General features: G+C 40.6%; 1 protein-coding gene across 13 annotated transcripts in view; it reads left to right on the top strand.

The window, feature by feature from the left end:
- The first annotated feature begins 12,454 nt into the window (after window positions 1-12,454).
- LDB2 (LIM domain binding 2) overlaps window positions 12,455-25,696 on the top strand; it is a 213,919-nt gene continuing 200,677 nt past the window's right edge. For 4 of the 13 annotated variants that reach the window (XM_066548585.1, XM_066548584.1, XM_066548593.1 and 1 more), the window contains exon 1: window positions 12,459-12,877. In XM_066548585.1, coding sequence (XP_066404682.1) covers window positions 12,746-12,877 — 132 coding nt within the window. In that variant the 5' untranslated portion in view covers window positions 12,459-12,745. Of the gene's footprint in view, window positions 12,878-25,696 lie in introns of all 13 variants that reach the window. The other 9 variants (XM_066548591.1, XM_066548592.1, XM_066548583.1 and 6 more) reach the window with 7 other exon arrangements.

Raw genomic sequence — 25,696 nt, forward strand, 5'->3', positions numbered from 1 at the left:
AAGCAGGACCTTGCAGCCTGGCCATAAGAAACATCCCTTGGAAACCTGAATCTTAAAGTGTGCTTAGGACAGTGAGACATGTACCTGGAATCAGAAGTAGCTGATGCCTTGCAACAGTCAACAGAAAACTTTCTTATGCCGTGTATTTTTCTTAACTATGTGATCTCATGTGGTTTTAATTACTTGACGTAAGTGTTCCCATTTTATTTTGGTATTTCTTTGTCCAGTTTTCACCAAGAATAGGAAATATGCAAAGGCAAGATTTTAAACTGAAATCACAATTCCAAACTTTTGGTGTTTGTCTGAAACTCATCTGAGCTGTCTGCATGTGTGTCTCTACGTTAGTTTGGGCAATATTATTAAATGAACTTTTTGAATGTAAGATCTTCAATCATTGATGTAAGATTAAGTCATTGTTACTTGTGAATTATTAAAGGGTTCTAAAATTAGGATCAATTCTCATGAAGGAGCAATATACAAGATAGGACACATCCCCCTCAACACCACTAAGCTTTTGTATTCAGGAGAAACAGAAGCCTGTAACCCACTTGGCTTAAGAGTAGAGCTGGAGTTGGTTGAACACCTGAAAGGGCATAACTCTGGGTTAAATGGGGATGACCACAAACCACATACATCCTACTGTGAACACCATTGCCTCCTCTGTTTTCTCTGGCTATATCCAAGTCTTGAATACATATTTCAAGGAACTGTGACCTAAATTCAGATGATTGATCACAGTAGCAGTAGAGTAAGCTTTCAGTATATCTTCACATTGACAGTGAACCTGGTATCAAACTTTTACCTGCAGCACTTTGCTTTCATATAAAATAAAAATATTCTGTCTTAAATCATTACCTTTTCAGAAACCTTAACAAAAACATGAAGGCCAACTTTTTTCTCCTTTCCACTGATTTCCATATAATTCCAAGTTTCTTATCTCTGTTTTCTCATGTACTCCCCCTTACCTTTCCTGATCTCCCACAAAACCCTGGCAGACTACCAGCAGATCTGATAGCTTCTTCTGGGCTGGCTGCCATTACCATATTTATGTCCTTCAGGGTTTCTGTGGGACTGATGACGCACAATACATCACTGGGCTGCTGTGACCAAACAAGGTTTGTGTGCTGCAGCTTCCCCCAGCATTTTGCCAGAAGTGCTGAGACCTGTCAAGGGGATGAAGAAAGATGAGTAAATGTTGATGAGGGATGGAGGAATAGTGTTGAAACAGAGTAGATGTTGGGTAGGAGGAGAGGTCTAAAAACAGTGGCAGGGGGAAGAGTTAGTAGGTGTTTCAGAAATATCTGAAATTGAAGGGAAATATAAGTATTCTGGTTCAGGATAAGTTGTAAGGAATGGACTTTGAGAGGGAAAGGAAAATTGGGTATTAAACAGAATAGATGAAAAAGTTGAGCTTGTATGGGAAGAATGATGATGCTCCACCCAGCACAGGATGATGAAGATGAAGAAGAAGCTTCATTAGGATTTGGCATTTTTGTGTCTATGCCTTTGGCTGAACTGAACTCTACTTTCCAGCCTTTGTGAAATAGCCTGTCCCTTGCTGTGGTCCATCACTGAATGAGTGTGAACCAATGCATGATGAGGATTATGTCTACATGGCAGGATAGGATCCCATGGGTGAGCCTTGTAGTGATGCTCTAACTGAGTGTTAGGAGAACAATGGGATGTGCTGCCTGCCCCTTTACCTCACTGCCAGCAGAAGACCTGGCTTCATGAACTGACATGTGTGACTGGAGAGACATCAGTCTGAACAGCTGGGCAATCAGTGTCACAAGCACACTGGAGAGTGTGTCTGCCTTGATACTCACCACCGGGTTCCACTGATCCCATGCTCTTATGGTATGTGTAGGAATAGCATTTGCACACAATATGCCTACAGAAATGCCATTCTGAAATTAGCAATAAATTATGTCAAGCTGTATGCATGATATATGCTCCCAGTTTCTTACAAGAAACACCATTAACTTAAATTTTAGGTTGTTAAACTTCATTTAGCACCATTGTACCCTGTAAAAATTCAAGGCTGCTAATACAGTCACTCAGCTCACTATTCCAGTCTCCCCTCTCAGTCTCACCTCTTAACTCTTTATCATAATGAGCAGTTTCTTTGAAGAATGGTCGTGGGAGATGCATGACAACCCGAAATACATGTAAACAAAAATTTTGGAAGATGAGGCAGAGGGGTCTCTCCTTTTTATATTACAGCTTCATTACCTCACTGAGACTATGACAAGTGTAATCTCTGCCTACATAAAAGCCTGCTTTTTCCCTAAAGATTTTCCCAGTGACTCAATTTGATTGTTTTGAATCAAGGACATTAATTTGAACTTGAATTTTAGGATTTCCAAAGTGTCAAAGGCTTAAAATTGTGCCAAAATACATATATTTACAACTAAGACCTGGGAAGAAAGAATGAGGTAAAAGCAGTAAACATACAGAAATTAGTCTGGGTAAGTTATCAACAATAGGACTTTATTTTAAAATATTTCCTCTGTACAAGTTAATAAAAATGAAGCTTAAGTATTGAATACTTAGAACAACTATTACTGCTTTTGACTTATTTGCCATCAGATGAGCTCCTTAAAACTATATAGAGAATCCTGAGCCACCAAATGGAAGTGTGACTGAAGATCATATACAAACTAGCTGTCATTTCCTTGCAGAGGGAATAGTAGCAGCAAGGACTCAACTGATGGGTATATCCTTCCATGAACTTGACTACACACACTGGTCATGTGCTCATCCTGACACCCCATCCCACTGTTATTTTAATTACTTCACTAAAACACCCTCAGTGAGCTTAGCTGTGTCTGGTAAACACTGTGGTCTGGCCCATAATGCAAAGAGCTTCAGAAAATTGAAACAGTTCATCAAAATGTGAAATGGTTTAAATGTTGGGGTTTTTTCAATGGCATGTTTCAGTGTAGACTGAACTCCAGTTCTGTGAACACCTCCTTGGTTTTGATCTCTATGCAATGCATATTACTAACTAGGGTGTGATTATAATGTACGTATATACATGAAATACAAAGGTTGTATGAAGACTTAGAAAATTTTCAGTGCTCATGCTGTTATTGCAAAAATGTCCTGCAATTGTCCTTGTTATGTTCATAATTCTTTAGCTGACTAAATGTCCCTTCTCACACACTTTCATTTGTTCTTTTCCTCAAATCTTAAGATGACCAGTTTAAAAATGCAAAAAAGTATAATACTCTGACTTAGAGTCTTAATGCCTGAATTCAGTCCAGAATTTCATATCATGTTAAGGATGTTGTTAAAACAATTACAAAGTTGTTTTTAAAATAATGGGCATTGTTGTGCTACCCTTTCTAGCTAAGACATGCAGGTCCTCTGATAATTGTACTTGCTTTTTTGGCTTTTGCAAATTAACACAAATGTCTTGCTGGTTAATTTAAAGGCTTTTATCTTCCCTCCAAAATTTCTATCTTTATTGGATTCACATCTGTAGTTTTATTTAATGTGAACCAGATGTTGAAATCAAGGCAATGTTTACTAAGATACTTGCACTGAAGAAGGCATGCTACAGAGTGTTGTGCCAGTTCTCTGGGTGTTGAGAAAAATAAAGTGTTCTGGAGGTTTTTTCTGTTTGTCTAATTAGAACCAAACTTTCTAATCAATAACTTTCAAACTTCAAGCTCCACAAGCAAAGAGAAATGGGAAAATGCACTAGAATTCCACAAGCTGTTGTACTGCATGCACAAAACATTGTGTTTTTGTTAAAATGGTGGGATTTTAGTGCACCACTATAAAATCCACCATGGCATGGCTGGAGAGTACATGCAATGGGATGATGCTGGGAAGACAGCAGAGAGCAGAGAGCAGAATGCACTCTTAGAATCAGAAATCAAAGATAGCAATGAGGGTTGAAGGTGGGAGATGCAGCTGCTGCCATTGAGCAGCTGGCTGGTGGTGCCCTGTCTGCAGGAGAGACAGTGGCTCCTGATGTGGGCCAAGTTTCAAGTCAGAGGGAGCTCAGATCTGCTGCTTCTCCAGAGATGTCAATATCTTTCCATGCTCTCTGCAATATGCACATGCCAGACTTGTTTAAAATGCATCTGGTGTGTTTTAAATACTGAATTAGATCCATGTTCATTTTTTTGGTCATTGTTTGCATATATATAGGTCACTGAGTAGCACACCAGGAAGGTATGAGATATCAGAAGAACAGAATCTATGAGATAGAGTAGATAAAGATGTATTTAGTATATATTTTCCTTAGCCTCTATTTTTCTGTGCAAAGTCATTATTCACTTAAAGGAGAGGCACAGCCAGTCTTTCATCCTCATGAGCTGGAACATTTTGCTCTTGCAGCATAATCAGATTTTCCAAGCAAAACTCCTGGTTATTTCACTCACATTTATGCAGCCCTACAAGGCCTTGGCAAAATTCAAGCACTGCAGAGCATGGTAACATTTCAAATTATAAAACTTAAAATGATAACATGTACTTAAATTTTAAAGACCAAATTAAAAAAAAATTATGTTGTGTCTACAAAATATGCATACAGGTAATTGATTGCATTTTTCATGTATTGAGTGTGCAGTCTAAAGCAGTGGAAAGAGTACCTGAAACAGTGATACCCAGAATCTCAATGGATTGTATGCTGCATGCTTTCATTTCCTGGCAAGTTTGGGCTTGTGTTTTGCAAATGCAAAGGTCTAAGATCAAATTAAGATCAAAATGCTTATGATGAAGTCTTTACAAAAAAAAATGGAGTATGAATTATAAACGTGAAATAAAAGACAAAAAAAAAATCCGTGTAGTAAAGAATATTTTTTCAATATAAATTTCTTTATGCAATTGGTTGGGACTTTGTGTTAAAATAATTGAATAAATAAAACAGAGTGGCACTGCATGTTTTGTAGTAAAGTATAGCAGTTGGTTCAGAACAACATGGTGGATGCAGCCCAGGTCTTGGTGGAACCTTGTTTCATTTACATGGTAAAGACATAGTTACAAGGTCCAGATTGGTCTGAAATTAATCCCACCTTGGTACCAGGCACAGAATTTCTCCATGCATCATTCCCTTTCACACCAGTTCTCCTGACCATCCCTGGCTTGTTCTGCTTAGTATGTATATCTCTGCTGTGCAAGATCCAAATGCAAATCCTTAAGTCATAGTTTCCTGAGGTATAACTACATTTCTGCCATTGACCTCCTCAGTCATTCACCCCTCCCTTACCTTCCATGCCTGTAAAATAGGGACAGAGACCTATATGCAGGAGGTTGCACAGTTTTCTCATAGTGCTAATCACCACAGTGTCTCTATGAATGTTTATAAAGTGCTTTGAAGATGAAAATTGCCAAATAAGCTAGGGCTGATTATTATAAGTTAATGAATAAATTTCAACATGTATTTGATTGCCAGGTAATTCAGAAGGGAATCACCAACCCTACCCTCTCTTCGAAGAAGAAAAGTTGACAGTCAGCTAGTTGCTAATTAGCACTCAACTGAAATGCCTCCAGAGCTGAGTGCTCCCAGTTGAGTCCTTTAAAAAGTAATCTTTCAACTAATTGAAATATGCTGGAAGTTGAGCAGTGGGTGAGGTGTGTAACAGGTAAATTGGTATGGTGGAGTTGGTTATGTAGAAGAAATACTAAGCTTTTCCAGGTAGGAAAAGCCAGCCAAAATGAACATCTCTGGTCAATCACCAGCCAAAGCAAGAATCTCTTTTTCATATTCACATATCTGTTCTAAGACCCAGGTTAGGGAGGAAGGGTTGTTTGGAGAGTGTGTTGAAGCCTAGTATTGTTTATTTCTTACCATATTAAAGGGCAGTTATCATGATTCTTGCTTTGGACTGATACTGAAGAAATTTGAAATAAAACATTGCCTAATACATTAAAGCTGAGTGACTGTGCCACCTGCATTTAATTCTTATTTAGCTTGTCTGTAAGGGAAACTAGAATATCAGAAAGTGGCTCAGATGCTTCAGGCCCTTTCCTCTCTCCTGACCTGTCTGATTTTTTGCTGGAGGGTCAGTCTGCCAGACCATAGTCTGCTCCTGCAGCCTCCCCCACTTCTTTGGAGATTTTTCTGTGGCTGTCTGCCAACGCTATAAACCGCAGCACTGTCTTCTCTGCTGCTGAAGGCTGTTTTCTTCCTCAGCCGCTGGGAGATGGCTGCAAAAGGCAAATTACAGGAATTTCATCCTTTTCTTTCCCCTGTTTCACTGCTCTAGATTCACCATCCTCAGCACCACTTCTTCATACTTTCTTCAGGGGAAACACTCTCAGCAAAACTTGCTGAGCACTTTGAGTGGAGAATCTCAGTTGCTTCAAACAGTCCTTCCCAGCATCAGTCTCCAGTGATAATCCACCCCAAACTTCAGCAGCATGCAGCCCCATGCAGGTGGTGGGGGAGGGAAAACCCAGTTTGTAGAATGGGAAGCTACCAAGGCAGGTATGATTCATGGAAAAGGAATTCCACTCCAAAAGTGGGCAGGTATGAGCAATATGAAGGAAAAGGGGAGATGGAACAAAACAAGACAAAAGTGTTCTTGAAGCTGCTGGATTCTCAAAAGCAGCCTTCATTGTGTCCTCAGAGATTCAACAAAATCAAGGTATATTAAATCTCTTTGCTGTTTTACTAGTCTGGAAGATGCTGTCAATGGACAGCACCATATCCCTTGGTCTCCTGAAGCTGCTGCAGCCCAGATAAGCTTCCCTAGAGGTCAAGGGCTGAATAATATCACACTTTAGACCTCTTACTATCCTCCCAGCACCTATTTCCCCTAACAGTAGTCCCCCTCACATGGTCACAAAGTACTTTGTAGTTACAAAGTGTGATGCACGGTAGGTGAGGACTGCCCAAGTCCACTCAGGAGCTGCATTGACAGTGTGGTGAGGAGCAAAATGAAGCCACTTAGGCTTAAAGCAAGAGTCTCCTGTGAGCTGAGGAGCTGGACAGCAGCTGGGAGCTCCTACAGACCAGTATCCCTCTGCAATGGCACAAAGGGAGGACACTTAAACACACAGCACTGGCTTACCACAGCTTAATCAGAGAGATGGCAAGTCAGTTTGTCTGCCATATCTTGGTGGGTTTAAAAGGCCAATCAATGTAACATCAAGGTAAGATTTTCACCACTCCAGGTTTGTTCCATGGTTACTTCCCCTGCTCTGTCACCTTCGGGTACTGTGCAGGACCCGGATGAGTAAAGCAGACAGACTGCTCAGTCAGGCATGGGCAGGCTCCTCAAAGACTGCTTTCAGCTGAGCATTCATAAAGTGTCCAGACAAAATTAAATATCCATTTTGATTGAGGACAAAGACATTGTGTACATTGAAGAACTCAAAACATTCAAAATCCTTCTGTGTTATCATCAATTTAGAAGTACTTCTAGCATCACTAGTGAGTGCTGGAGCTGTAACTCTAATTTACTAGGATTAAATAGGGAAAGAGAATTCTTAGAATTTTCATTTGTATTGAATTATAATTACATGTAATTTATGCAAGGTAGGCTTGAGTCCGCAAAAAGCCTGAACCATTTAAAATATGTGAACCCTTCTTGCCACACTCTGAAATACAGTAGTTTTGGTGGGTCCTACTTATGGATTTTTTAAAAACCCTTCTGATAAAAACAATCATGCCATTCATTAATGACAGAAATTGAAAATTATTACAACAAAAGTAAAATGTAATCCACATGGAAAAAGTCTGGAAGTGTACACTGAGCTCCGTAATTTTTTTAACAATGGATTGAACAGATTTATTTGGTTTCCTGTCCACAAATTATCTGTGAAAGGGCACTGTTTTCTGGAATATATTTTTATTTCAATGTACTAATATTTAATGCAAAGAAATTACAGGTTCTACTTTTGCTATAAATTGCAAGCATCTGGTACACTCTATTCTATAGCTGTAGAAATGAATGGAAGTAACCTGAAGCCTGTCAAAATCTGTGTCTGAGCTGTGCAGTTGAGTATATGTTACAGATGGTTGGGTATTGCTGGTGGTTCTTCATTGTGCATCCCAGCTTTTGATAAGCATATTTCATGTAGTCACTCTTGAGCATTCACAGGAAAACAGTTTTGTTCTTTTACCTAAGGCCACTCCATCAGAAGTCTTCAGTACTATTTGGCTTTTGTATAAACAAAGGATATGAAAATGTAGTGTTGTTAGTTTTTTAAAAAACAATCTTGTTTACTTGAGCATTCTCAATATTCAAGTACTTGTAGTTTCTATCTCTTCATATGCTATGTGTCTTTAACTAAGATCAGTCTCTCCTTTACTGTCTTTCAACAGCTACAAACCACCTTAAATGTATCCTTGTAAACCTGATTTAAGACAGAGACTGAACAGTCAACACATACTAGGGATAAATACAGCAATTACACCTATTTTCAGCTGTATCGCTTTTCTACATTATTATGATTATTATTACTAAGCAGTTATTAAAAATAGAGCTGCCTTCAGAGCTGTTTCCATTGTCAGCCTGGCAGGGTGAGGGCTGTGCCTTTGGCAGGGCTGTGCCTTTGGCAGGGCTGTGCCTGTGGCAGGGCTGTGCTCCAGGGCTGTGCCTGTGGCAGGGCTGTGCCTTTGGCAGGGCTGTGCCTGTGGCAGGGCTGTGCCTGTGGCAGGGCTGTGCTCCAGGGCTGTGCTCCAGGGCTGTGCCTTTGGCAGGGCTGTGCCTTTGGCAAGGCTGTGCTCCAGGGCTGTGCCTTTGGCAGGGCTGTGCCTTTGGCAGGGCTGTGTTCCAGGGCTGTGCCTTTGGCAGGGCTGTGCCTGTGGCAGGGCTGTGCTCCAGGGCTGTGCCTGTGGCAGGGCTGTGCCTGTGGCAGGGCCGTGCCTGTGGCAGGGCTGTGCTCCAGGGCTGTGCCTGTGGCAGGGCTGTGCTCCAGGGCTGTGCCTGTGGCAGGGCTGTGCCTTTGGCAGGGCTGTGCCTTTGGCAGGGCTGTGTTCCAGGGCTGTGCCTGTGGCAGGGCTGTGCTCCAGGGCTGTGCCCTCCCAGTGCAGGCTGGGCAGGACCCCCTGTGCCAGGTGCTCCAGCATGGACAGATGAACAGATTGCTCTGCTTCATCCTTTCTTGCTCCCTGCTTTTGTCCTGGAAGTTTCTGCTCTTGGTTTTTGGTTCTATCGTAGTGCAACGTGGCTACTCAGAGGTGCTACAGGTATCACAGAGGTGGGTGCAGAGACAGAGGACATGCCCCCTTCTGCTCCACCAGACCCATGCTTTCCCCCAAAATGAGAGGAAATTGTCCTCCTGAGCTGTCAGGAGTCCTTGACTCGTGTGGGGTCCTTCTGTTTCTGCCCAGGAGAGGGCAATCCAGCACCCAGGCAGCAGGCAGATTATCCCAGCCCTCCTTTGGGGTGCCGAGGGACGATGTGGTGGTGAGTGCCTCGCTAGAGGGACACAAAACATGGCTCTGTGTCGGCTGGTGGGTCTAATGGCACACTTCCAGCCAGCTGGGAATCACAAGCCTGTGTCCTGGTCCCTCTCTGCTCTGGTGCCTTGTTTCGTGCTCATGTGCAGCATGAGGGCAGAGTTAGGGTAAGCCAATGCACTGTGCAGGTTTGGGGACTGGGGAACCAAGGATGTGTCCCAGCACTTCCTTCCTGGCCTCCAGGCACTGGTGTAAGTCTCACCACTCTGAGGTGCAGCAGGATTTGCATGTGCATACACCCACCTAAAGACAACTCTGCACATGGTTTCCTCATCTGTTGGTAGCCATGCCTATGCACAGGCACAGGAATAGACTCATGTTCAGATCTGAGAAGACTCTTCCTCTAGTTTTCCTCCACCTCTTTTTCTCCTCTGCTCTCATTAAACTTGTTTTCCAGATTAAGGAATATATTGACTGCCCTAAATCTTGGGCCAGATATTTGCCTTTGACCCCAGGGCCACCCCATCAGCTTGATGCCAGTGGTTCAGGGGCTTTGGAGCAGCCCAGGCAGTGGGGCTGGCTGCATGCCCCCTAACCCACGCCCCCAGAGCACACACAAAACTTAAAAGGCGGCAGATCCAAGTGGGAATCGAGATGACACTGTCAGGATCCCTGTAACTTTATGTTCCTTTGATTTTGCCTTCTGTTTTACTGCTCTGCACATCACACTAGTCTAGATGATAACAGGCAACTGGAAGAGCTGCCGGAGCCTGTAATTAGCAGGCTCCTACCCTGGGACTTGGTTCTTGCTGGTGGGCTGTAGGTGTGGGATAATTTGCCAGTTAATCAATGGGAATTATTAAAATATCACTGCATATTTTTGCTTTGTGCTAGACCCATACACAGAAGCTCTTATAAGGGGGTTGAGGGGAGTATCTGGGGTTTCTACTCATGAAAGCAAATTCTACTGCTCCTTCCTTTCCCACCACCTCAGCCAAAATAAAAATACTAATATAATTGCCATGTTTAACTTCAGTGAAACAGTGAATTTTAGCTTAATCAAAAAGCCCTTAAAACAGAAATAGCTTACAAGCTATGCAAAATTCCACCATTTTAATTACAGAGAGCAGTGTGTCCTTTCTTAGGCAAACATATTATATTTTGGATTTGCTTTGCAAAGAAGGTAAAATCCATAACTTGGCAGATTTCTGGTCGGGTTTTTTTGACATTTTTAAAAGTATGTCATACTTTGGTTATAAATACTGTGTTTATTAATGCTGTAACTCAATTTTTTCTGGTCATTTTGGGTTTAAGTTTTAAGGTAGCCTTGCTGCGATCTTTTGGAGAACAAGGTGGATGCAGAGAAGTTTTCTCGTAGGTGTGTAGCCATGCTACAGGGTTTTCATGGGGTCAGCAAGCCCTGGCAGAACACTGCCACAGTCACTGCAGCACTGCTGAGCCAAATGTTGCACATGCTATTTATTAAACTCAGCACCTCCAGTAATGGTACTGGAGTGGCAGTGTAGTATTGCTACATAGCTGGGGTGCTCTTAAAGAGAGAAGTGACATTCCTCATGTATTATCTGTTGTCTCTGTGTTTAGTGACAGAAGCTGTGGGAAGTCTATAAAAACAGCTCAATACGTCACTTCTTATGGAAACTGTTATTCCATAAGAACATTCAGAAATAGTTTTGCTAAACAACTACTGGTAGGGGAAAGATAAATTATGATTCTGATCAGTGGCCAGTAGAATATGAAGTATGAAATGTCATATTTTATCCTGAAAAGAGAGGTCAGACTTTCCAGAATTAGCCAGATGCCAGTGAAAACTAGAATTTTTCAAATATCTCTTAAAATATTCCTACATTCAGTCAGATTTAAATTAAATTTTTGACAGTGGGTAAAGCCATACCATGCTCAAATATTTTTGGGATTATTACAAAAATTTAGAAAAAGTAATGGCGTGTGCCTTGATTTCCCCATCTGTGAAATGGGCGATCCCGCAGCGCTCATGCAGAGCACTCCGACTGAGAACCGTTGTGGCTGCAGCTCATTGTTATTCTCTTAATCATATTAGTTAACTAAATCTGTTCCTAGAGTGGTTCCATTTGCTTGAATGAATTTACATGAGAGATTAATTCAGCGCTGTTTATTGTTGTTTTTACATTTATTCAGTACTGTAAATAATGCCTGATACATACAGCTGTGTATGAGGACACAGTCTGTGCTTCGAGGACTTTTCCTACAGGTAATATGAAGGCTCCCCTTCTAGACCTGGCACTTTCCCATGGAGTACATGAGCCCATTTTGTTTATTCTATATTTTTAGGACTTTTCGTTCACGTGGTGTCCGCTCCCAGCACTTTCCTGCAAGTATGATTCAACAGATAAAGTTCATCCCTCACCTCCAAGGGGGGATCTCCTCCCCTTGCCCTCCCCTCCTCCCTCGGGACCCCCCTCCCGAATGTCAGCTATTCACTGGCAACGCTCTCTAACCGCTACTGGATTAATGCCCAGCAATGATCCCCAAATCTGGGAGCAGTCTCCCACCTAGCTGCCGACGCCTCCACGCCGGACAGCGGCGTCCAGAACGCCCCATTTGTGTTGGGCTGACCCCCGCCGAAGGGCACTGCCGCTGCTTGTCCGGGGGTCCCGCTCTGCCACCCGCCCCTTTGTGCTTTCCCATTTTCCTGGAGGTTCCTGCGGCTGGCATCCGAGTGCTCTCTCCATTGTGTGAAGTGTGGCGTGCGGGGCTATTTCTTTGTGCCGTGCCGTGCCCCGGGTGCGGCCCCGGCCCGGGCAGCGCGGAGCGGCGGCCCCGGGCGGGCAGCGGGCGCTGCGGGAGCCGTCGGGCGCGGGGGAAGCGGCGCTGCCCGCGGCGGGATGGCCGTGGCCTGTGTTTATGTATTTTGTAGTAATCACATTTCTGACATTACCCGCGGGGTGATTGGCTCAGGCAGCTTTTAAACCACCTATATGCTAACGAGCCCGCCGCGGCTCCGGCGGGGGCCTGCGGGGGGACAGCGAACCCCAACCCGCACCTCTGCCAGGCGGGGAGGGGGGGATGGCATTTCTGAACTAGTCGGCAGCGCGGACAGGAAATGACCCCTCCAGAAACTGCTGCTTTAAAACCGAGCGGCGGTGCCTGAAGCTATCCAGCCTCCCGCTCCGTGTCTGGAGCCTGAGCGCTCCCGCTCCCCCCACCCCCCGCCCGTCTCCGCCGGAGCGGGCTCCCACAGCAGTCCCCAGCCAGTGCGTGCAGCCTGGATGTGTGTGTGTGTGTGCGCGCCGCTACTTTGTACTGTGAAGAACACACAGCCCATGTGCTCTGTATGGATGTTGATGATACTCTGTGTAGCTTGAATCTCTGCAAGCAGGCAAGATGTCCAGCACACCACATGACCCTTTCTATTCTTCTCCTTTTGGCCCATTTTATAGGAGACACACACCATACATGGTGCAACCAGAGTACCGAATATATGAAATGAACAAGAGGCTGCAGTCGCGGACGGAGGTAAGTCCCCCAGCCTTGTTTTCCTGTGCATGGACCGTGGTTGGTTTCAGCCCGAATTCCAGCTGAAGCGTCCCACTAGACAGTAGAGTATATGCAGGCATGAACCCTAATTAATTTAGTAGTTTAATTGGGGAATCCCTCATTATGTGTCCACGCAGAGCAACTCTTTAAGGAGATACCAGCTTAGGCTGAAATCATGAAATTACAGTACAGCACTTCAGGATTGATTATAACGCTGGTCTCAGGAAATTTCTTTGCCTTAGTGTGTTGTTTGTTCAGGATCCGTCCTGCTGGCATTTGCAGCTATAATATTGTGAAGTATTGCTTCGGCTTTTGCACAAAATTAATTCTGGAATGTTGCAGGTTTAGGGGGAGAGACGAACATTTGGGTTTTGTTGTGTGAACTCATTAAAATGAAAAATGGATGATAACTGAAAAAGAGAGAGGAGTTTTAGAAACTTATTCCTAGGCTACTCTTAAAGAACACATGTTTGGGACAACCGACAAGAGAAATTTGTGTTTACATTTAGAATGCTGTTGCTTTTAGCAAGAGAGATGGTCAGTTCACTACTTTATCATGTAGCTGTCAAAAGTACCCAGTAATGTAAACTACATTCACTGTTGGTTATGCTTTGTAAAATGTGTTAGTGGTTTATATACCTATCCTGGCTTCAAAATCCAGATCAGCCACTGCAAAGAACATACTGAATGAGAGGGGTAAATGCTTTTGTCATTAAAAAAAAAAAAAAAAGAAATACTGGGGGCTGCATCTTGTTATTTACATGGTTAAGGAAAGCACACTTTTCAAGTCTAATGAAGTGAAAGTGAATCAGGCTGCATTTCTTCCATGTGTCTGTGTTTGTGCAGCAAACATTCTTGGTGCTGCAATTTTTCATAGTAGTCTATTAGTGGTGCCCTGAAAAGACTTTTTAAAAGTATGAATCTTATCTAGTAAATGGCTTTATGTAGTGCCAAATGCCAGGTTTGTGACACACAGTGTGGTGAAGGATCTCAGGCTGGTCTGTTTGTCGTACTGTGATTCTTTAATGTAACATGAGGTTATCATAAAATAAAACACACATGCCTGAATTGTCAGCTAAGCCATGGAGAATCTGTGACGTTTAATGTATATGATACAGCTAACGAGATGTGACCTGCTTTCTGATTGGGCACCGCCACAGGGTAGCTGCTTTTCTATCCCTGTTACCACTGCCAGCCTTGAAACGTTGCTGGGGAGCAATTGGTGATACACTTTGTGCTGGCTAAAAACTCCAAGCAGCTCTTTGCTCCCAAAATCATGGCAAGTGTCTGTCAGTTTTGCCCTAAGTTGTTGGCTGCAGAGGGTTGCTGCCATTTAGAATGAGGGTTTGTTTGCTGCTGCTTGTTTGTTACTGTCTTGCAACTCTGTTCCTTACATTCCTGTACATATTAATGTCATAATTTATAGACTTTTTCAAGTGAAAAGAGCAAATATGTATCACTGAGTGATTTCTTCAGGGTTTTATATACAACCTGCTCTAAAAGCTGTCAGTGCTAACTTAGCCTTTTTACATATTATTTTAGTGGTACTTTTAATACTTGACCAGTTCCTGATTTTAGCTCCTTTATGGATGTTACACTAGAAAAGTTTTTGAGGGACTTGTGAAACAGCTTTCCCTTCCTTTGTTGTGGAGGTGTGCTGAATTAAACTTCAGCACTTTTAATTGTAATTTTTGCTGCGCAGATTCAGATGGAGTGTTGTGGACAAAAAGCAATAACCCACTCTTTCTTGTTAGGAGTGCCTTGCTAGGTTTCAGCAGCATTTTACTTTGACAGTCAGTATTTAGTTAATGAAGGCCTTATGCTCCAGCATTTCTTTTATTTGCTCAGAATAAAAATTCTTTTGCTTTGTGATTGTTCAGTGTTTACATTCTGGTTCTCTGTTTTTTCAGTTTATGAGCTCTGTGCTGTAAGCATTGTTGTTCATTGAAATGTGTTTTTTAGCTAACTTCAGTTCATCTCATTCATCTTCCTATGGAAACATCTCCATAATAAACAAACAAAAATATTAAACTTATTTCCTGGGACACTAGAGTGACTAGGTGTGGACAGTCTGTAAAGAATTATTCTGGCTTTTTGGGCAGGTCAGAAAGTGGAAGTTTCACATTTATTTTATGCACTTCCAAACATGTTTGGGATTGGTAGGTGAAGGCTTCTGGAGCATGTACAACTAGCTCTGAATTTTTTGAATCCAGAGCCTCGTATGTCATGGAAGGAATGTGCTTGTGCTGTGGGTGATACAGGCTTGCTGCATGAACGTTTCTCTTCAGGCAGTCTTTGGAATAATGTAGGCACTGGTCTCTGAAGGAGGCTGCTTGTGCTCTGTGAGCCCCAGGGGGTAGGTGAGCACAGGCAAAGCAGCTTAAGGCGAAAGGAATTACAAAGAAACTCTCCAAAAGACTGGGAGTAGCAAGCTGGCAGATTCCACATGGACCCAACTTGTGCAGAGGGACAGTGGCAAATGAGGATGCATTAAAAAAATGGGAAACTACAGCCTTTATCCCAAATATATCCATGGAAAGCCTTTGGGATTTTTCTGGTGTCATAAAACATAAAAATGTTCTTAATAACCTGTAGAGCCAGATTCTCTACTGTCCCTTGCAGAGGTGGAAGTTCCAAGGCAGAGCAAAACATACATAATTTAGTAAATTTATACAGAGGATGGATGGAGAGCCTGTGAAAGGAGCATCTATATGTCATGTCTATCTGTTTTCTCCTCTCCCTTCCCATTGTAGTGCTCCAAAGCTTGCAGGTAGGTGAGAAATTACTTAAAAAAAAAAAAAGGCAATGAGCTGGTAGAAGCACCATTGGGGAATCCACCACAGGCCATTCCTGCTCCTGCTCTCCCAGCAGCAGGGTCGATGGCTGGGGGAGGTAGAAGTGTTCTCAAAAGGGCTCAGTGCTTGGGGACCCTTCCTGAGGAATCCACTGCTTCCACTCCAGTTTCTGTCAGCACTGGGTGGAAGGGAATAACAGTCAGTGTGAGGGATGTGCTCGGTGTATTAAGCAGACAAAGTACACAGTGATAAAGAAAGGTCATTTAGATGCAGCATAGCTATCTTTGTTGTTCCTGTTTTCTTTAGGAAGAAATGGAAGTCATGAAAGTAAAGAATTAGCAGCTTTAGCTTGTGCTAGACGTGCAAACTTTTGCTCTCCAAACTTCTTATAACTTTATGGGCTCCTCAGACAGAACCTACAACTGCCTTTTTAAATTCAGGGTCAGTCTTAGGCGAAGAATTCCAATCACACCCAGGCAGGGGGTGGTTTTATGATGTAAGTACTGGCAAAAGTCCACCACCTAGCTAATTCTTATGTGATCTAAAGTAAATTAGGGAGTCTGAGTAACTAAACAGTCTACAGGAAAACTGAACCTTCCTTAAAAGTTGCTCAAAGAAATCTAATGTGGTAATACTTTTTTCTAAATTAATACATGCTTTCTTAATAATACTTTGGGAGCATCCAGTGCCATTTTGTAATGCATCAACAATCCCTATTTAAAGAAGTAAAATGAATATTTAAATGTTTAATAATCTCTGGCAGATATAAAGATAAATCTTGCTTACTTCTTTCATAGTTGATTAACTTCTGGTTAAACAAAATGCAGCTGTTTCCTTGCTCTGTGTGTGGTTTTCAGGATTTCATTCCCATTCACTCATACTTGGTTTATCTTAATTTTTTTATATCTGTGTTAGTTTAACATTTCAAGAAAGTAATCCTGTTGTGGCATAATCAGCACTTTCTGAAGTTCTAGGTAGCAATACACAATATAAGTAAATGTCTCTGTGTTTCATAAAACTTGATGTTTAAAAAGGCACCTCTTTTCCTCTTTGATGTTGTAAATCCTTTTCTGTTCTAATTTTTAATCATTTGAAACTGCTTACACTTAAAAGAAAAAAAGGTGATTATATCTTGTATATAATTATTCAGTAACATTACAGAGTGCTGTGAATAGATCGCTTAAAGTTGCTGACAGCTTAAAGTTTGAGGCGTTGCTTTATTGTCAGTAATCAAAGAAATGTAGCAAGTCCCCTGTATTGTTAGAACTTTTGTGTATCACAATACATTAAATTCACCTGTATCTCTCTCTGTCACTACAAGAGATTATGCTTTACATCACCATTGGATGCAACACACAGCTTTCCCTCTGGCTAAGGGAGCAGTGTTTTTAAGGGTGACTAGAGACCTTGATTAGTAGCATATTTATTTTAAAGACAATCAGCTTAATCAAATGATATTAAACTCCTATTAAACTGTATAGTGAATTTAACAAAGATTTCATGATGGAAAAATATATAAAGAAAATTAAAAGGAAAATAAAGGAGGATGTTATGATTATTTAAAAGCTGCTAAATGAACTGGAAGCTTACACAGACATTCATACGCAACCAAATATTTAATGCAAATCAAAGCAAAACAAATTTTCTGCAGTTTAATGAAAGTCTCTTATTTTTCTTTCTCACATTGCTATCTGATGAAATAATCTTCTTCTTCCTGATGCATTTTTAATAGATTAGTCATAAAAATCTATGTTGTGACATCACATTTGTTCGCCTAGCAACTTAGTATGGCAAACAGATCTCTGATATTGTGTACATAAGTCTGAGTTTGTCCAATGAGTTTGTTTTTTTGAGGGGAAAACACATAAACTTCTGTTTTAAAGTAATTTTGAGAAAATATTCTTTCACCCACAAATATATTAATACTTAGCAATTCTAGGAACATGAGTAAAGTATTTTGAGAGTACTTATGAACCATGCTTTGCTGAAACTAAAAGGTCAGTGTTAAAAGAAAACCCTGGAATGCCTTTAGGCAGACGCTGACTTCAGAATGGATTCAAGGCTCTTTTTACTGATTTTCTTTTATTTCATACATGTTTTCTATCCGTTAAAAAAATTTCAGTTGCAGCTGCTTTCAATTAAAATTGTTGCAAACTAACAATTCTTATGAGGCCAGGGGAGAAAAAAAAGACTCCACTTCCTTTACATGTTGATCCTTAGCTTACGATCAGGGATATCTTGCTGCTCCTGCCCACCCTCCCCCCAAAAAAAGTCATATAATAGAAGGGAAACTGCAAGCATGCTGCATTTGGGGGTAGGGGCTGGTGAGGGTGGAGAAAGAGTCACTGCAAAAGTGTAAGAATGGGTCTTGTTTGCAATTATTCTGATGCTTACTAGATCATTTTCTATAAAGAAACCTTTTCAACTCTTCTTTTTTTTTTTCTTTACTCGTTAAGCCATAAATCCACTCAGAAAAACCCCTAAACTTTGGCTTTCCCTGATGTAAACAAGATTTACTATGCAGATCCAGTCTCAAAAATAGAAGCTGTTGGTTAGTGAGAAGGAACAAAATAGAGATCATAACAAGGAGCCAGTCCTGTGCTATTATTTAAGCTGGAGTTTCGCCTGCAGTAAGATTGCAAGATCAGATAAAAAAGAAAATAATTTGGGTTTTGTATATGCATTTTCTTTGTTTGAAAAGGGATAAGATTGCTAAACTCTTTGCAGTATTTTTTAGCTGGACTTCTTACTTCAAATGGTATTTTTTGTGCATCCCTTTGCTAGAAGTTGCACATCTACTATAAACACGCATTTCACCATGCTGGTTCTTTGTTCAGTTGTTTCCTCCCCGAGAAGAGCCTTCTTCCCTGCACTGTGCTGTGTAAACAGGTCAGGATAGATCCCCACTTTTGCCAGGTACTCTTTTCCAGAAGTTGTGATTTGTGGCATGAACAAGGTTGCCCCAAAGAGGCTGACGATTAGTCTCCAAAAAAGGCTGTGGTAGGGCAGGACCTGTTGGACAGTTCTCAATGGTCCTATTTATTACAAAAAATTAGTAGTGGAAGAAACGTCACCAAACCCCTGGCTAAAATCTTTTCCCCCAAGCCTGCGCCTTTCTTTTCCCTGGTACATTCTTTCTGTGTTTGGTTACTGTCAGAATTTCAGAGAGAAGGCAATTTATGGTCAGAATACTGTTTCTATCACATTGTGGTTGACAGCCATGCCCTACTAAACTAAAACCTGAAAATTATTGATCTAGGCTGAGTAGTCCACTTGGTACTTCTGAGGTAACAGGGAATTGGCTAGACCATCTGCAGAACTTGAACCTCAGTTTGAGAACAGCAGATACCTCTGAAAACATCTCCAGTACTTGCATGCTTTAAAAGGTTAGTGAAAAACCAACTGCTCTGGAAAAATGAGACCTTTTCAGAGCTAGACATGAAGTAGAACTCTGTGTGTTTCTAAACCTATCACCTCTTCAGGATTCAAGAGTTGTTGGTTCTGAGGAGTCTTTGCAAAGGCCATAAATTTTACAGCCACAGGCTGTCCTCTCTGTCAGACTTAGGTCATCTTGGCATCACCTTGGTGTTTCTGCAGTGTTGTCAAGGAGGCATGCCCATGTTGAAGCTTCTGGCCAGGGCCTGTACCCATCCTCAGCATACAGACTTGAATCACAGACTCACAGATGGTTTGGATTGTAGTGATTTTGGGTTGAACTAGAGCCAAAATAAAAGTATCACACTAGAATTTCTCCCTGAGGTCTTTCTCTTGTCAATATTCACATTCAGGTGCTTATCCAGAGCAGAATGGCAAACTCAGAACTGATGCAGTAAAGCCCACAGCTTTATGTAGGTTTCTAAATGTGCTTAAATCTACTGCTGGGTCAGCTGCAAACCAAATAGTTTGCATCCTTTGGAGCACCTAATGAACTGGAATGTTGCTGTAAATCTGTCATATGTGATCTGCAGTACCTGTTGATATCCATCTTCCCTGGTTCTAAGCTTGCCAAGCATAGTTAGCTGAGCAGGAACATCATTTGTATGTGTATTAAAAAGGGGAGGGAGAAATCTAACCTCAGGATAGTTTTGACATCAGGTTGCTCACATAAAGCAGATTCATTATCTGTCTAGATCCCATGCTTTTTACCCAACTGCTAGCTGCAGACTGTAACATCCAAAAAGAATTGCCTGGCTGAATGACCTTATCTGTTGCATTCAAAGTACAAAGACACATTATGTGTGTAAAAAAGTCACCCCCTGATTAAAGCAGACTCAAGAATAGATTGAATCATAGATCCACTTTGCTTATTCTTGAAAAACTAAATACCTGGAAAAAACAATTGACCATGTTTGAGTATTAATATGTGCAGTGGACTATTTTGACTTTCTTTTTGGACTTTCAAACATTTGGTTTTCCCCTGACTACATTTTTATTAGGTTATTTTCTAAAGTAGTAAATTGAGAAAATTATGACTTAGAGCACATTGTGCATTTGAAGTATTTTATGTACCTTATTGTGATTTTTGTTCCAGTTGTGTAGTTTTGCTCAGCCATTAGCAGAGAATTTTATCAGACAAATAGCTGCCATCTGTCCTAGAGCAGGTTACAAATAGATTTCTGAGATATTAATAACTACATTATACAAAAAAGAAATATTCTAAATCTTTAAATACAATAGATACATGAACAGAGAAAAATGCTCAGAAATCAGGAAAATAGAGTGAAACTTTTTCATTTTATTTCTTCTTATGCTGAAGCACCTTCAGCACACATCATTCCTTAGGAAGGTAGTCAGCACCAGCATTTCTAACCATCTTCTGTGGACTAGACATGCTCGAGGATGAGGTGGTTTGCAACCAGGCCTCTAGCTTTGCAACCAGGACAACCCTTAATAAGTGGAAAAAGGGAAGATGAAATACCTTGCGCCCAGAATGCTGTGTTTAATTTCTGCAGTTTACAAAAATCTCATGCATGGGTCATTTGACAGTGGAGAATGCCTACAACTGTGTTTTACTCCCCCACATTCTAATAGTAACTTGCCTTTTCAGATTAATGCCACTCACCATCTTCCATAGTTCTTGTAGCTGGTTTGAGTACTTAAAATGTTACCATGTTACTCTATCTCTCATCACAATGATGTGAAAGGAAAAGAGTTGCTATATAATAGTTCCTTTAGAGCAAATGAAAATAATTCTTGTTGTTCAGTATGTTGCAAGAGGGACTTCCTTCCTTTTGGCACTCATTTATCCACCTTTTTTCTCCATACCAAGATGTTGAAAACATTCACAGAATCTTCACAGTATCTCAATTTCACAGAATCTCACAGAATCTCTGATGGACTTGAGAGTTGCAGTTGCATTCATACCTTTTGCTGTAGTGGATAAAGGCAACACAATAATTCTATTGCTTCTACCTAGACTTAATCACTGGAATATCAGTTAACCCTTAGGGTAATTAGGTAATAATGTTGATGATGTGATTTGAAGTATCATTTCAAGCAATTAGAAGTTCAGATATAATGTGATGCAGTTATGCATTGTATAGTGCATCTATCCATTTTACACAGCAAAAATTACCATATGTTTTTTGGGAAGCTTGGCATTTTGCAGTGACTGGGGTTCTGCTTGTATTTATGAACAGCATGCCTGTAAACTGTGGTAATAACTCTTTGAAGGCCACACCTATGCACACTGCTGATTATGTTAAATAGCATAGGCCCATTTTAATGAATGTGTTGGCATGAATAATGGGACATGAAAAGCCAACACACTGGGTAAATGTTCATTACCTGAGTGCAACAAATACTACATGAAAAATTTCCGTGACAATTCACTTGAGTTTAGCAGTGAATTTGCTTTGGCTGTGTTCGTGCTCTTTATGCTTTTCTGTGAATGTTTGATCAGTGGAGTTTTATTCTTACAAATAATTGCAGAATGCAAATTTCAATTTGTTAACCATTACTGAAAGAATTTGCTTATTTTATACGGGCTAAGCTGAGAGGCAGTGTTTCCTGTTTTGAGCTTACCTCCCAGATAGAACCATGATACTTAGAAATTAAATACACCAGAGAAGAATCTCTGATTGCTTTGCAGTGAGGACTGACTGGTGTATGAATGTAAAGCAAATTAATAACAATGGCTGGTTGCAATGGGAAAATTACAAGTCAGTAAATATGATGTATGTGCATAATTTTTTCATGGAACGGAATGCTGCTTAGTGTGCAGTTACATTAGAAAAATGGTAAAAATTTTCTAAGCTTCCTGGCATTTTAAGCTCTAGCTCCATCTGTGCTCATCCAGTCAAAGATGCAAAACAGTAACACACAATATATGACCAACTACAATATATAGTCTTAGCAGAATATTACATGCTTAGAGCACATTGCTTGTTATGAAGGGCAAGCAGAAATATGTCATAAATTTGAATAATTAGTGCATTCAAATAAATTGTTACTAATTCCTAGAAACTCTTGGTAGAACAAAGTGGTATTCATAAAAATTTTTATTTGATATGAATGATTAGCTCAACTCTTTTCAGTACTTCCTAACACTGGCAAGGTTAATAATTCAAAGTGAAAAGATTGGCCAAGATGCCAGGGCACCAAGTACTTCTCTTGCCCGACAGTGCTGTAAGATTATTTAATGCCCGTATAAAAAACATCCTTAGGCAACCGAGTTGCACCTTGACTGATCGTTTCATCCAAAGGTCTGCACTTCTAAATATGCAGTGTAGCACAGACTTCCTCGCAGGGAGCGGTGTTAGCACTGGTTTGTAACCTGAAGCCACAACCTGCGTGTCCAGACTGACAAGAATCCTACCACTTGAGCCACTGTGACACCTTGTGGCTTGTGAAGCAGCACAAGCATCTTTTAGAAAACTAACAGGTAAAAAAAACAGAGGTTAATGGGTATTGACAAATGTCCTTTCATACAAATACCAATAGAAATCTCTTTGCTAGGTTGCTATACTGGGTTTTCAAAATACAGTTAAATTAGGTTTAGTGGGCTCATTTCTGTTTGTGTCTTTATAGCATGTATTTTACTGCTAAGTGGCAAAAGCTGAGGCATCATTTTGCTAAGTCTGACCTGCTGCTATTATCTCCATGGCTTTGGTGTTTGCTCGTCAGTCAGATTACATAAAGAAACACTGGTTTTGGATGCAGTACAGAGTAAATATATTATTTGTTTGAGACCACTAATTTGGTGAACCAAAACAATGCTTGAAGGGTGAAGAGTACTTTTTGACACTGAGTATGTTTTAAATGGTAGCTAACTTCAACTAAGTTATAGTTAGCATTTGGCAATGAGCAAGTAACTCTGTACAACCATGAATCTGGGGTTAAATAGATCAACATTTCACCTTTGGATAGTTTATTAACTACAATGAAGCTGTATTTTGCTGAGAAATTACCATTAAACTTTGGCCAATAGTGCATGGAGCTTAGAAAGAACCCTGCATCTATAAATGCTCAGGACCTCAGGGTACTGTACTAGTGTCTTGATTGTCACTTGTTACATCTTCAAATAAGCATGTCCATGCTTTTCCACCATGATCCTGAGCATCTGAGGGGACTTGCCTGTAAACTCATGCTTTATGTCCTGTAACAATTTCTTGGCTCTGATGTTTTCAAAAACTAGGCAACAACTGGGCTGAAATAGTTGCCTTCTGTTGCCAAACACCACCTTATTGCTGAATACGCCCTTATGATGCAGAGGGTCTGCATCCCTCTTTGTCCCTCATCTTCAGGTGTGTCCACAGTGCTGTCACTTAGCATAATACATAGACAAACATGCCCAAACTTTCATTTAACTTGATGTTGTGGGGAAAGATAGCAGCCCAGGACTCAGGGTGTGCAATCTGCCTTATTTCATGCACATGTTGATCCTTTGCTGAGCTTTATGCTTGTAAAATTAGGTGGTTACTGATGCTCATAGTACCTTGTCTTCACGATGTGCACTTTTACTAAAAGGTTCTTGGGCCTGGAACCACCTTCTCTCTTCTTGTACAGTGCTAAACTGTAGAATTCAGGTCTGTATCTGCAGCATGCTTTTATTATTGTGCTGTGTATTGAAACTAACTAAAGGCTAAAAGTTGGTAGTAGTATTTAAAATACTTTCAAACCCAAATCTATATATATCATTGTCAGTTTGATGTCATAAATAAAACATTTTAATTGATATTATGTGTATTTATGCACTAAAAAGAATTGTCTGACTAGAAAGTACCATAATAGTCTAAGTTCTTGGAAGATGACTGTTTAATGTTATTAACACATTTTGTTACTTCTCAACTAATTCAGCACACCCGTGCAAATCTATTGGTTTTGCCAAGGAACCACAAATATATTTGAGCCAGTATTCTGCTGGTTGATTTGTACATCTGATATTGTTATTAAATAAAAATATCTTTTGCTTTTCAAGTGTGATTTTTCAGTAGATTCATGTCAATCAAAGAAGTCCATTCTAATTCCACATTTTCTTAAGAGTGGAAAAGCCATCTTAAATTCTACAGGACAAGCATATAATTTTTGATGGGAACTGGTGCTGTGGAATATGTATCTTATTTCATGATGATTTGGGGAGGGAATATTGTAAAGCCTGGTAATAAATTAAGTTCTTGTAATAAGTAGAAATGAATCAGGGAGGTTGTTCTAGGGAAGAAAGGCAACACTTATTTTTTCTTTTATTGTTTGCACTCTACTGATTTAATTAGCCAGTGAGAACAGACCCACTTTGAATATTAAAAAGACAAAATCAACTTCCCCCTCCCCCGTCCCCACATCTGTTGCCTTTTGAAGACTACTTATAGTACCAAAACTACCCAGAGTCTAATGGATTTTGCTTTTTAACAGACATTACCTGTATTTGCTCACAAATAAATGAGGTACTTATTAGTATTTTATTCTGGGTCTGGGAAAAACGTGCTGTTTAAAATGTCATTTTGAAAGGAACTGGGCTACCTTAAGCAAAACCAATGCGTTTTTAGTGTTATACAAATGAAGTCAGTCTTGATGCATTTCTGAATGGTGATCTAATAGAAATATCTTAATGGTTACCATATTATAGAAACTTAAATAATTCTTAGGACTGCTTGAAGTCAGAAAGAGTGAAGTCCTGTGTGGGGTTATATATTGGTCAGGAGCAGGAGAGCATAGATTGATAAAACTACTGAAGTGATCTCTGGTCTGTTTCATTATGCTGCTGCCTTCTGGAGTATCAATTAGATGGACTGGATTTCAGTAAGGCAGTGAAGCAGTTTGCTGCACCTCTGCTGGGTTAGGCCCACCCTTGCACAGAGCTCCAGCCTTCTTTCTAATCACAGCCTGGAGTGTGAATATTAATGCCTTACCCAGACTGCAGTGTTGCAGGGCCAAGGCATCCTTGTCAGTGGGTCCTGCTCTGTGACCATGCTATTTTGACACCTTTTATCACCAGAATTATGAATTCCCTTAGCTTTGTTTAATGCCACATTTAAAGCCATCAAAAAAGGGTGAAATTTTTAAATTGCATTTTTTCTTGCCATTTTTATAGGCATACATGAGCTACTTTATTAAAATATTTTTCCTGTTGAGAGGAAAGAACTCTCTCAATTTTGCTGAAGGTGGCTTTTTAGAAACACAATTACCTATATAATTTTCAAGATTATTAGGAAATATATGAAACTATTAGGACCATGGGAACTTGGATAAACCCACCTGGTGTGCAAATTTTGTTACCAGAATAACTGCACTAAGGTTGAGAACACTGTGTGTGATTATAAGAGTCAACTGAGAAACATAAATTGAGAGCTCAGCCCAGCAGTCTTTCCCTTCCTTGGAGATTGATGGCACACAGATGCACAATTGCAAATAACATAATTTGTAGGCCAGCGGTGCTGTTGTGATAAAAAAAAAAAAAAAAGGAAAAAAAGTGGGAAAAAGGAAAAAAAATCTGTTTCTCTGTCAGAAGCTTCCTAGGTTTGCTTCAGTTTGGTCTTGTAACTGCAGCTCCTTATACCATGCAGAG

The sequence above is a fragment of the Molothrus aeneus genome, chromosome 4, assembly GCF_037042795.1.
Source record: "Molothrus aeneus isolate 106 chromosome 4, BPBGC_Maene_1.0, whole genome shotgun sequence".
In the NCBI taxonomy this organism is placed as follows: Eukaryota; Metazoa; Chordata; class Aves; order Passeriformes; family Icteridae; genus Molothrus; species Molothrus aeneus.